At 40.0% G+C, this 13,358-nt stretch overlaps 1 protein-coding gene across 1 annotated transcript in view; it reads right to left on the bottom strand.

Moving 5' to 3' along the window:
- Positions 1 to 13,358, bottom strand: part of LOC121287009 (death-inducer obliterator 1-like) — a 132,677-nt gene that overhangs the window by 31,715 nt on the left and 87,604 nt on the right. The window contains exon 11 of the mRNA XM_041204426.1: positions 13,134 to 13,244. Within this exon, the coding sequence (XP_041060360.1) occupies positions 13,134 to 13,244 (111 nt within the window). The remainder of the gene's footprint in view (positions 1 to 13,133; positions 13,245 to 13,358) is intronic.

The following is a 13,358-nucleotide window of genomic DNA, read 5'->3' as shown; positions in this document are numbered from 1 at the left end:
TGTTTGTTCACTTGTTGGTGTCATCTTCTTCCCAGGTTGATTGCCAGGAATCTTCATCTCTGCCTGTCCTGTGCTGCCCTTACACATTCCACATAGGTCACCTGCATCCAGTCCATTACATTCATCACCCATTTTCTCCTCTACTTCCATCTCCTTCATTTTCTGTCGATCTTCCCCTCCAATAATTTTCTGTACATTAGTCAGTGAGTGACCAAAATATTCTATCTTTTGATGTTATGTACTAATTTCCTCTTTTACCCAACACTCCATTAGTCTATGATATGCAGACCATCCTCCTATACGTCCTTATCTCAAATGCATTCAGCTTATCAATAGTCTTTTTCTTTGTTGTCCATGTCTGCAAAGCATTTAACATAGATGACAAGATGCAGCACCTCAGCGTTCTTTTCCTAAGGTTCTGGTTCAGTTTCTTTGATAACATGTCCTTTAGTCTGACAAAGCTGGTCTTGGCTATCTAAATTCTCCTTTTCATCTCCCAATCATATCTCCAATTGTCTGTGATAATCTTTCTAAGGTATGTGAACCTTTTCACATGTTCCAAGACTTCTCCATTTACTTCAATTTTCACTTCTGCGATTAGGTCCCTGCTTATTTTCTTCTCCACATTCATTCTTAATCCATCTTCCTCACTCATTGCTTTCACTTTGTTTACAATGTCCTGTAGTGCCTCTTCTGACTCTGCAATCGGTGGTGACATCTGCGTTATCTCAAGTTGTTGACATTCAACCAATCAATGTTGCAACCTGGTAGATCATCTTATGTCTCTGAAGATAGCTTCAGTGTACAGGTTGGGGAACACATTCCTGGCTATCAAATCTCATCACTGCTGTTTGATTCCAATATAGATTCTGAATTACCCATTTATCATTTGTCAATCCTTAGTTTGTTTATGCATTCCATTATTTTCTGATGGTAGGCTATCAAATGCTTTTTCATAATCTATAAAGCATACATACACTTCCAGGTATCTTTCAATGACTACACTCAAGTTGAAGATAACTTCCCTTGTTTCTTTTCTTTGGCCCAAATCCAAATCTCTTTTTCTGCTTCTGTAGGCTGATTATTTCTTTCCAAAATGATTATTGAGGCTTATTGTTTTGCACTCTGAGCACTCTAGGATTTTTGGTTTCTTTTGGTCCAAATTGTAATTATAATTAAAGAGATGTTGCCCATCCAAAGTTAAAAATATCAATTTGATTCTTCTAAAATCTAGTTCAAAACCAATCTGCTTGCACCTCATTTTAGGTGTTGTTCATGGTCTGGCCTAACATGTTGACTATAATTCAACAGCATCAAGTGTGACACGCTTTCAGGACAGGTCCGCAATGAGAAATCAACCTTGCATTCAGGAACACTTGCAGTCGTCTTCTAATCTCCTAGCTGCTTCAGGAATTTATTGAACAGTCAAAGGTTAAAAGTGATATATATTTGAGAAGTAACTGGAATCTGCTAAGAAAAGGATTTTAATATCAGGTGTGAATTCTAAATTCATTGGGTTAACTTGCAATACTTCTCAATTGCCTTTATGAATTTAAAAATGTTCTCAGATGTAATGACCTGAGTGAGACGCGATTGGTTACCGATCCCTATTTGCCCTAAATTAGTGGTGTTGGTGATAGCAGGATTTTGAGCAGTGATTGTCTGGTCAAATCACAGAATCACAGTGCAGAAGAGGCCCTTCAGCCCATCGAGCACGCACTGACATGTGAGAAACACCTGACCTACCTATCTAATTCCATTTACCAGCATTTGGCCCATAGCCTTGAACGTTATGATGTGCCAAGCGCTCATCCAGGTACCTTTTAAAGGATGTGAGGCAACCCGCTTCCACCACCCTCCCAGGCAGTGCATTCCAGACTGTCACCACCCTCTAGGTAAAAAAGTTTTTCCTCACATCCCCCCTAAACCTCCTGCCCCTCACCTTGAACTTATGCCTCCTTGTGACTGACCCTTCAACAAAGGGGAACAGCTGCTCCCTATCCATGCCCCTCATAATCTTGTACACCTCGATCAGGTCGCTCCTCAGTCTTCTCTGTGCCAACGGAAACAACCCATCTATCCAACCCCTCTTTATAACCTAAATGTTTCATCCCAAGCAACATCCTGGTGAATCTTCTCTGCACCCCCTCCAGTGCAATCACATCCTTCCTATAATGTGGCAACCAGAACTGCACACAGTACTCCAGTTGTGGCCTCACCAAGGTTCTATAGAACTCCACATGACCTCCCTACTTTTGTAATCTATGCGTCGATTGATAAAGGCAAGTGTCCCTTATGCCTTTTACACCACCCCATTAACATGCCCCTCTGCCTTCAGAAATCTATCAACACAAATGCCAAGGGCCCCTTGTTCCTCAGAACTTCCTAGTGCCATGCCGTTCATTGAATACTTGGTCAAATTACTCCTTTCAAAGTGTATCACCTCACATTTTTCAGCGTTAAATTCCATCTGCCACTTATCTGCCCATTTGCCCATCCAGTCTATATGTTCCTGTAGCCCAAGGCACTCAACCTCACTGTTAACCACCCGGCCAATCTTTGTGTCATCCGCAAATCAGTGGTTTGCTAGGCCACTTTGGAGGGCATTAGAGAGTCAATTATGTAGTGTGGACTGGAGTGATGGGTAGACCAGGCAAGGTAGAAGTGGCATATTCCCCTCTCTAAGAACATCAGAGAACCAGCTGTTTTGAAAAGACAATCTAGCAGCCATTGTTGTCATGTCATGTTTTTCTCATCAGATATATAGAATTCCATTTCAAAATAAAGTAATATGAATTTTAAACTCTCTAGGTTGATGCTCCCCTTTTGTTTCCGATCACAATATCAGCAATGTATTGAGATTGTTAGAAATTTAGAGATTGACAATGTTGTGACTGAACATTAGTTTCAGTTGCTACTTATGGGGTAGGGCTGTATGCCTGTTACACATTTATGGAATAAACATTATGTAGCCTAGATTGAGACCCTTGCTCAGCAAATAGTTAAATCTTTGAAAGGATAATGGTTCTTACTGATTCTCAATTACTTTTTGAGGAAATAAATATGCCATTGAATTTTTAACTTAGCCCTATAATATACAGACTGCACAGTGTGTTTAACAAAGTAACCAGCTAGTTTCTTAATTCATCCATGATTATTTGTGCCAAAGTCAAAGTGGGCTCCTGGATTGTGTTGCAGGATTCTTAGAAGGCTGGCAGAGGTTGTCTTTTTGACTTATGCTGAAAAACTTGATTTGATTACCACCACCCCCCAAGGCTCTGCATTCTGTTCAGGTGGACTCATAGCATGCAAGAAACTCATTGTTTTCAAATAGCCCATTAACAATCTTGGCCTCACATTACGAGTTGGATGTGATGCGACCCAGAACCTAAACTTCTCTCATAAAAGCTGGCTGTTACGCTGCTGGCTCCAGGTAGTCTTAAAAGCAGACGGTAAGTTGGTATTTCTTTCCTCAATGTTTATCTATGGATAAGTTAATTTTACTGCAAAAGTCTCCATTAATTTTTTACAATTTTATTTTTGAACTTTTTTTGCTTTGTTTACTTTGATTAATAGAATAAGATAGCAAAGACAGGGATTCTAATGGGAAGTTTCCAGAGCTGGTCACGAAGAGGCAATGATCTCTGAGGTATTTTATCCATATTTGACATTAGCTCAGAAACAGTAACTATGCATGTGAGGAGTTCCCAGTCTTTGTAGCCTACACTTCACATGACAGGCTGCTCCAAAGCTGTGTCCTGAGTTGCTCAATGATCTACACGTATCTGGATCAAGAGTGGCTCTTCCTGTATTAGTGAAGGTTACTATGTCATGAAGCTTTCATGTCACTGTTACACCCTTCCATGTTATGCTAGGAGATACCCAAAACTCCAAGCAGCCTGCAGTGCACACAAGTATTAGGGTAGCAACAGCTAAGATTAAGAGATAAAATCTTCATCACTTGCAACTATGGAAAAGAGGCATCAACTGGAGAAAACATACAATTACAATACAAAGTTTCATAGGTTATCAGAAGCATCAGGAATCTTCATTTTCAACCCCATGGCCTTGAGGTAGAAAAACAATATTGGGCTAGATTTCTCACAGTATTGGATAAGTGGCCGATATAGCACTGAAATTGTACCTACACCCATTAAGCAATCTCTATTGACAACCAGCTCAACTTTTCTGAGTACCTACATTATATTTTGTGGACACCCAATACTAATAGTTTTGTCTGCCTAGCAAATCCAATTTTGCTGCAATAGCTGCAAAAATAGTTATTTTATGTATGTCTAACAATGTAGCTGCAATGAAATGTCCGAGAGCTTTGCTTCTTCAAGCAGGAAGCCTGGAAGCGCTACTGTCTGTAATGCAGCAAAGAAACATCAATTTTATGGCCTATAGGGCAAAATGTGACCTTGGAAATGAGTGGTATTTCCATCAACCCCTCATTATTATTATTGAATATTAGAGCAACCAAGGTTAACAGAAGGTAGTTATATTTTGCAACAATGTGCAGTAATTGGCAATTTCCAAATTGCAACTTTTCCCTGTGTTCAATATATTTGCAATACACCATCTGCAAACAGAAGATACCACAATAACTTCACAACCCCTTCTCTTACGTGAACGGCTCCTTTACTTTCGGCTGGAAATGTAGGGAAGCAGTGAAAGATCATCAGCACCTTTTACACTCTTCAAAAATCTGGGCTGCACCCTTTATAATGGTATACATCATGCCTTTACTCTCCTTTCCCGAGGGGGAATATAGACCCAACCAAAAACACGGAGCTTCCAGGTGAATTGACAAAACTTTTGCTGAAAATCTGCCAGCCACCTCATAACCATCTGCAGAAGTGGGTAGCTGGGATTGGAAGTGTACAAAATAGGAGGCACCAAGAGCAGCCTTAATTTTTCAGTGAAGTGTTTTTGTCACTGATAGAATATGTGCAGAAAGATTTGGGGCATGGGTGAAGATTACTTATGTGAAGGAATAAAAGAATGATCTCCAAATGCACACTTGGTAGTTCTGGAATACAGCAGCATGCCAGTAAGCAGCTGAATTGTCTTTGAATCCAATGGAACAGCACTAATTTGATGGTGGGCTTATATCAGCCATTTTGAGGGAGGCGTGACCTTCTGAAGGAGTTGTGGTGAAATACCTTTAATTGGATCAGCAAGTGGAGCTGGATATCAACAGAGATCAGGAGCTACCCATACCTATTCAGCCTGGCATCTTGTAGCGGTTGCTCTCATAGCAGCGGAAGACATAAGGGATGTACCACTGGTTCCTGAGGCCCAGTCAGCAAAATTAAAAACATTTAAAATACTTAAGTTTTAAAAGATGCACCTAAAAATGTTTTTTTTAAAAAAACTTACCTGCAGTTTGCTTCAATTATTTTGTGCCCCATCAGATCTGCAGTGAATCTGTGTCAACTATTCTTCTGATGTGGTACCAAGCCAAGCCTCCAGCTGCTATTTACCCTTAGCGTTATTGGCAAATAGCAGCTAAAAAGGCTCCAAGGTATGCTTTTTGGGCTTAGACTTTTTAGGCCTCTCTGTCTCAACTTCCTCTGAATGACACTGCAGAACAGTCAGATGGCAATTAATGCCTAGGTGATATCTGACTACACGTCAACATGCACATCAGTATCTACTTTCCAGGGAGAGATCACAACACATTTATCTTATTGCAGCCCACTGTGTCCACATTATTTCAAGAAGGAACAGATTTATGCTGATTTACCAGGATGTTGCCTGGGCTGGAGAGTTTTAGTTAAGAGAAGAGATTGGATAGACGCGTTTTTCCCTGGAGCAGAGGAGATTGAGGGGTGACATGATCGAGGTGCATAAAATTATGAGTGACATAGATAGGGTAGACTGGAAGGAACTTTTCCCCTTGGTGGAGGGATCAATAACCAGGGGGCATAGATTTAAGGTAAGGGGCAAGAGGTTTAGAGAGGATGTGAGGAAGAATTTTTTCACCCAGGGGGTGTTGGGAATCTGGAACTCACTGCCTGAAAGGGTGGTAGAGGCAGAAACCCTCATAACATTTAAGAAGTGTTTGGATGTGCACTTGCAATGCCATGGCATACAAGGCTATGGGCCTAGTGCCGGAAAATGGGATTAGAACTTGTTTGACCTGCACAGACTTGATGGGCCGAAGGGCCTTTTTCTGCGCTGTAGACATCTATGGCTCTATAACATTGGGCAAAGGACTTAAAGCAAGGATATCCTTTCTACCCACAGTTCCAGACTTCAGAGAAAACAAACAGCAGAGGAACACCTTAGCCTGGTCACCACTGCACCCATCTTCTGATCCTCAACATTGTAGTTTGGTCACAATCAAGATGTGTGTGTAAAAGGTCAATGGTTGAATGCAACACTTGAAATGGTACTTCACCAGAGGGCAGGACTACCCACTTTAGGTTCATGGGTCCAGAAGAGTTGAGAGCACAACTGATCATTTACCTTTGATTTCCTTCTGTTACTGGCTAATGGCTTCCTCATGAAAGTTAAATAAACATTCAATGCAATGCTATATCCATTTTCCTCCTACCGTAAATGGTTACAGTGCAGCACGAGGCATCCTCTAAAGTACATTTCTCAAGCTGTTTTGTTGAAGTATATTGCCATCTCTTAACTTTATTTAGATTCTATTTATTGTTGTTTGTTTAGAATTGTTACGATAGCACAAGGGAGTAACACTGGGGGAAAATGGTAAATAAAAAAAAACAAACTGGTTGAAAGTCAATACCAATAGTCCTATTACATTTCAGTTATCAGCTATATGATCAGCTGTTCTCTCTGTCCACTTGAGAAAGAGGAGTGCTGAATGATGTTCCAAGTCCTTCAGTCGCCACACAAACTTCATTTGGAAAGATCTTGAAGATCCAGTGACAATGAGAGGCAGCAGTTGTTTGGGGGGGGCGGGCGGGGGTGGTGTGTGGAGGGAAGGTGGAGAAATCCATTGGAATTGGTACTTCATTTTTCTCATGTCTTGCGAATTCAGGAGGGGTGAGAGTGTGCACGTAATTCTCCAACATGCTCACTCATTTTTCCAAGATCAGCTAATAATTTCCTGTCCAGGCAACTAAGTATTATTGGGATTTCAAAGAACATGCTCCAGTGATGAAAGGTTAGCACTGGGCCATGCACAATATGATTCATAAACATATAAGAGGCAACTCTGGCACCGTGTAACTTTGAACCATTTCTCTCTTCCATGTGGGGTATTGCTTAGATATCTCTGCTTATAAGGATATACCCAGGGTGAGAGTCCTATATATGGAGGATAAACTGGTTCCGGAGTCAGATCACCAACCTACAGCAGTTTATGTCCTCTCCATACCAAACTCTCCTCCTTTCTCTGCTTCTCTTGCAAATTTGTACATATTTGTACACTCATGTTATTCCCATTTCCTTCCTTGCATGCAACTTTGCTTGGGAAAACAACTATCACTTTTCAGTTTATAGTATTTCATCCAAGTTGGAATGAGACTCAGGATTTTAACTTGCAAGCTTGTAGGCAAAGCAAATATGCAACCCAGCAAGTGTTACATTTCAGTAACAGATTTTAATTGCTTCTTGGAAAATGTGGGCATACTATCCTAAGCATCTACCCCTCCACAAGCGCACTAAGGCTGCAACGTGTACCATTTACAGGATGCATTGAAGCAACTCATTTAGACTGCTTCAGTAATATCTCCCAAACCTGTGACCTCCACCACTTACAAATTAAAGGGCAGCAGGTGCATGGGAACATAGTCACCTCCAAGTCTCTCACTCCATCCCAACTTGGACATATAGCCGGCAGTTCCTACATCAATGAGTCAAATTTTTGGAACTCTACCTAACAGTATTGCATGAGCATCATCACCATATGGAGTTCAGCAGTTCACATCTTCTCAGAATAAATAGGGATGGGCAATAAATGCCAGCGTTGTCAGTTAAAAAAAGACTCTGGACCACAGGTGTTAGCTTCAATTATATGGTTTATCCTAACTTATATTATCAGGTCAAAATTTGTTTAATTATTTTTCAACTTACTTACAAATTTCACTATTATAAGAGACATAGCTGTTACTAAAAATGCACTCCCATCCAGGAAAACCTGACATGAAAGGCTGCTTCTGGCATTAAAGCCTTCCAATAGCTGCTCATAGTCAGTTTATTCAAATCAATTGTATTCAAGTCACTGTAGGAGACCAGAACTATTGCCACTTTTGAGTTAAGATATGTGAAGGGGCCAGTACAATAGTGCTTTAATCTGCTAATGTAGCTTCCTCTATTTATCTCTCTCATATAAACATTTTATAGTTTAACATGAGATTTAGTTTCTGACAAGTGGTTGTGTTGTTTTCCTACCTGAGAGAGATTTGAGTGTACTCCTTCTTAGCAGCTGCCTTTTCTAGTGAGCATAAGGATTGTGTTGGGAAAGGGTTTGAAATGTAACATACACAATGTATATATTTATGGGAATGGGGTTAGGTCATAGTGGGGTAGTGGAGGAAGAGATTGCAACATTCGAAAAGCTGCTGTGTTGAAACATTTTGAACAGTCAAATTTCCCAAGATTTTCTTTACAGTATGATGGTCAATTAAATGTTGTGGAAAACAAATAAACAAGGAAGATATGTAAAAATTTCTGTTCATTGTACCTAGATTCACCAGAATTAAACCAGGGTTTAAAAGATATGAGGACATGTTGCATAAATTAAGCTTGCATTCCATTCATATAGATGATGTAATTGAGCTATGCTAGAGTTATCTATGGTTGATGGAGATAAATTATTTCCTTTGGTGGGGTGGAGTCTAGGAATCAGGTAATCAGGGATGATGCTAAGTAGCAATTCTTGCACAAAGGGCAGTGGAAAAGCAGTTGAGACTGGGTGTCAATTGAAAATCTCAAAATTCAGATTGATAGATTTTTGTTAGGCAATGGTATTAAGGGTTAAAAACAAAAAACTGCGGATGCTGGAAATCCAAAACAAAAACAAAATTACCTGGAAAACAGAACTAATGTATGTCAATGGAGTTAGGATACATGATCTCAATGAATTGGCAGAACAGGCTCAATGGCTGAATAGTCTTGCTCCTGCTCTCAACCTCCGAAAAGGAATGAATTAAACAAACAAAAACAAGTGCTTTATTATAACAGTTACTACCAGCGTTTCAATGCTGACATAATTATAGCACCATCCCTGACAGCAGTGTCCCACCAAGGAGGGAGCTGCTGAAACCACATGTATAACTTTGTGTTCAACTACATTAATCTCATCCCTTAAATGGAACTAACATCCTTCTCCAATTTTTTAAGCTTACCCCTTTCTCCTGGGGATGGCAACTCACACTCAGTGTTCATATGTGAAACTAGTGAGTCAGAAAGGTTTTCCAAAGGTGAGCCACCAGAACCGAAAGCACCCTGTCCTCACTTATAGTTCTGGCAGTATGATGACACCCCGTAGACCCTTACATTCTGGATTCTAGCCAGACAATTATGTACCCATCACAAGATATTTCCACTACTTTATTTTCAGTACCAGCCTTTCCAGAGAAGCCAGGTCAAATTCAAGTGCACCATACCCACTGCTGCACAACCATCAAGTTCCTCACAGCCTTTAGTTCATCATGGCCTCCCCTTCATGAAACCATTTTGGTTAACATTTCATAATCTTATTTCTCTCTTTATGCAGCATGAGGCCAAATGCACAGATCTGTAGTTTCCTGAGTCATTTTGGCTATCTTATTTGAAGATTAACATTTGCCTTCCTCTAGTCCCAGTCACTGCTCCAATATTCCATCATTTCTGGAAGATCTGTGCCAGAGTTTCTACAAGGATCCATGAATATACTTTTTCCAGTCTGAGACTGATCATCCTAAATTTCCACAACTGGTTAATGATATGAATAGTGTCACAACTTACCTTGGCAACACCCTTGGGTTCCTTTTAGAGATTATGCAAGTTACCTGTCTCCTGATTTGCAAAAACTAAGGCAAAAACAACTGATTTAGCACATTTGCAGTTGTATAGTACTAATTGTTATACCCGATCTAACTCCATACTTTTTTTAATATCTATTAAAAATTACTATTTCATTCCTTTTGTTATATTCAATTCAAAATTTATCTTTGCCATTCTGATGCTTTTGGTTTGAAGTAATTTCAGTTTTGTGCCGCTTTCCTTCTTGGCCTCAAGTATCTTCTTTCCTTCTTTATGTGTTGCTTACTAGTGCTGTTCAACCAGGCAGGAGCGTCTTTAAACTTGTTGCCTTTACTTGGCAGGGTACACATTGATCCAACGCATTCAAAATTGCCTCCTTGAAGGAACTCCATAGACCCTCCACTCTCCAAGCCATATTCAAACCTCCAAGCCCATTCTGATGAGACTTCCGAAGCACAAAGTTGATCCTCTTAAAATTTGGCAATTTAAGTTGTGTGTTTTCATAATCTTCCTAATCTTTGTAATGTCAAACTATGTCACACAATAGACTTCTATTAACTCCAGACATTCAATCCCTGCCTTACCAGCAGAGATATTATTGCCCTAGTTAATTTCTGGTTAGGTTGAAATATACAACTACTATAGTTAGTCCCTTGTTCGCTATCTTCCTTACTTTGTCCCACAGTTCTAGAGCTTTTAGTTTGGTCTGAGGTGGTGGGGTTGGGGTGATGTTCTACAGCACACTCCAATAATAGTTTACCTCTGTTACTATCTATTAATTCTACCCAAAATGATTCTGTGTCTGGTCTTTTTTTAATGAGCTCTCTCTCTTGTAGCTCAATATTAGCCAGCAATGGTTCCAATGCAGTGTCGATGAATTAGGCAGAATGTTAAGATATTACGACAGAATTTCCAAAGAACATTCTTTTCAAGTCCCAAATTTTACTGCTCCAACTTTTCAAAAAGGATATCAACTGTCATTGGCTGGCAAAACACAAATTGCTTTAGTAAAAATTTTAAAATTCAAAATCTGAATACAAATTGGAAGATAACTGCTTGTGTGCATCCCATGTAACATGCAGCACATCACTTCTGAATTGTTTTTACAAATCAATCCTTTTAATCAATTTTTGATTAACTCTGCATTAAGGATTATAAACTATTATATTTTCAATGCAAATAAACTGGAAATTTAAATGTGGGAACTAATAAACTACTTCTGGATAAATCATGCATAAACTTACTGGAAATAATTACAGCAAATATGCAGGGAAAAGGTGCAGAAAGCACAAATGGATGAAGGAGAACAAGCTAAAGACACAGACTGAGTGATCAACCTTCTTGGGAGGGGCTGGGTGTAGCCAAATTGAAACTAGATTAGAATTCTAACCTCTGGAATTCTTTCTCCGCCCCTCTTTCTCTCCTCTGAAACACTACTTAAAATCTACCTCTTTGACCAAGTGTTGATCACTTGACCTAATGTCTCTTCCTTTAACTCAGTGTCAATGTTTGCCTGATTATAGTTCTGTGAAGTGCCTCGAGCCATTTTACTGTTAAAGGTGCTTTATGAATGCAAGTTGTCGGTGCATAGCAAGCTTCAAAGAGAGATTCAACACTTATCAAATCTGTAAATCTTTATCTGATGTTCTCTAAAATGTGTTATTAACGGAAGCGCTCACTCTAAAATTATTACTAAGATATTATGCAGAGCTGTCAAGAAGTTGGTTATAATTTCAAACATAACTCAAGTTTGAGTACAGGTCTTGTCCTCCATTCAGACGCACAACAACTTCACATGCGTTTGCATGATCTTTAATCAAAGCCTTACCTTTAGTTAGGAAAACCACTGGCTCTCTGTCCAGTTTCTGGTTATTGCTAATCATGTGATTGATTCCTCAGGTAGTTAGCAAAGGTAGTGGTCACATTCGAGTCCGATCCTGGCCAACACCACCTTTCAACAGCAGCCTGTAATCTAGCACCTTACAGAGAAGGTGCCAGGCTGAAGTCCTTGTCACTGTGTTACACGAAGCCTGATCATTCCTTCCCGCTGTGTAATTCAGATTTTACACAGAAGCATATTGGTTGCTCATCAATTTCCTCCCTCCATTATAGCTGGAGGCTATTTAAAGGCTTCACCGCAGCTGCAACTCACAGCCGAGTCCTGATTTCCCACTTCTGCTTGAGGCTGAGGCAAATTCTGTGCCCTTCCTCCATGCTGTCACTACTGAAGGCTGTACCCTTTAGACTTGATGTTATAGATTTAACCAGTAAAAAGAATTGACACATTAGCATATAGAGCATGTACCCCACTCAGACAGCCAACGGTTGCTAGCCAGAGAGTATGCATCTGCACAGCAGCGATCTGGTGATGAATACAAGGTACAAAAAGTTAGCAAAAACACTGGCTGTCAGTCCAGCTTTTGGTTATTGGTGATCATGTGACTGATCCATCAGGTGGTTAGCAAAGGTACTGTCAGAGATCTGAACAGCTGGGGTTTTTGGTGAGGAGGGGAAGAGGAAGATTAATGACGAGGGAATCAAGCTCCATTAGATCTAGATTTTAAATAGGTGGCTTTCCTCAGAGCTGCCATATCTAAGTCAGTAGAGCAGCGCTACAGCACAGAACAAAGTATGAGATTCGAGTTTGGTGCCATGCCAGATTTGGGGTTGTTGCTCTAGATACAGATTTCAATCCCAGAAATTGAGAACCACACCAGGGCTCAAGAGTACCCTACCACTGAAAAATAAGTTCAACGGTCAAAGGCTAGATGGTGATGCATTCAAACAGACTCCTCTTCTGCTGTTCATGAGCACAAGGAAAGAAAGTTGAAATGTTCTCTTCAGAGGTAGATGGCTAACCCCAGGAAATAGTGATTGGCTGTGCCATTCACATCAGTATTAAACAACAAAGAAATAGAAAACAATGCCAGTTACAAACAAAAGGGGGGAAGACTAACGCAAAGACATGTTGAAATTATGAAATAAAGGTTTGAAAATGTGCATTTTGTACACAGGTGGTGACAGCTGCAGCAACACATTAGTTTGGGCGGTTGCAAAAGATACCAAAAGAGCTGCTTTACCCTTTTTATGGGTTCCTCTGATTAGGAATAATGAAGTAGGCATAGTACCCTTTAAAGAACAGGAAATGATGAGGGTTTTTTAGGGTTCATTTCAAGTTTTATACGTACATCAGCATCTGACATGGGCGGTGCCTCCTCCATATCTACTTCATGTTTGTTGGTTGCCCGTGAGGCTGATCCTTTGGTTTCATGCTGTAATCTTTCATTTTGTCCCTGGGTCTGTGAATAAAGCATCAAATTGTGTCACACCTCACAACACTGTCTAAAGGTCTTGGCTCACTGTTTAGGATATTTACTTATCAAGTTGATGACGTTCATTTTTTATTTATTTTA

The sequence above is a fragment of the Carcharodon carcharias genome, chromosome 14 (assembly GCF_017639515.1).
Source record: "Carcharodon carcharias isolate sCarCar2 chromosome 14, sCarCar2.pri, whole genome shotgun sequence".
Classification (NCBI taxonomy): domain Eukaryota; kingdom Metazoa; phylum Chordata; class Chondrichthyes; order Lamniformes; family Lamnidae; genus Carcharodon; species Carcharodon carcharias.
This window is presented reverse-complemented; position numbering and strand designations above follow the sequence as displayed.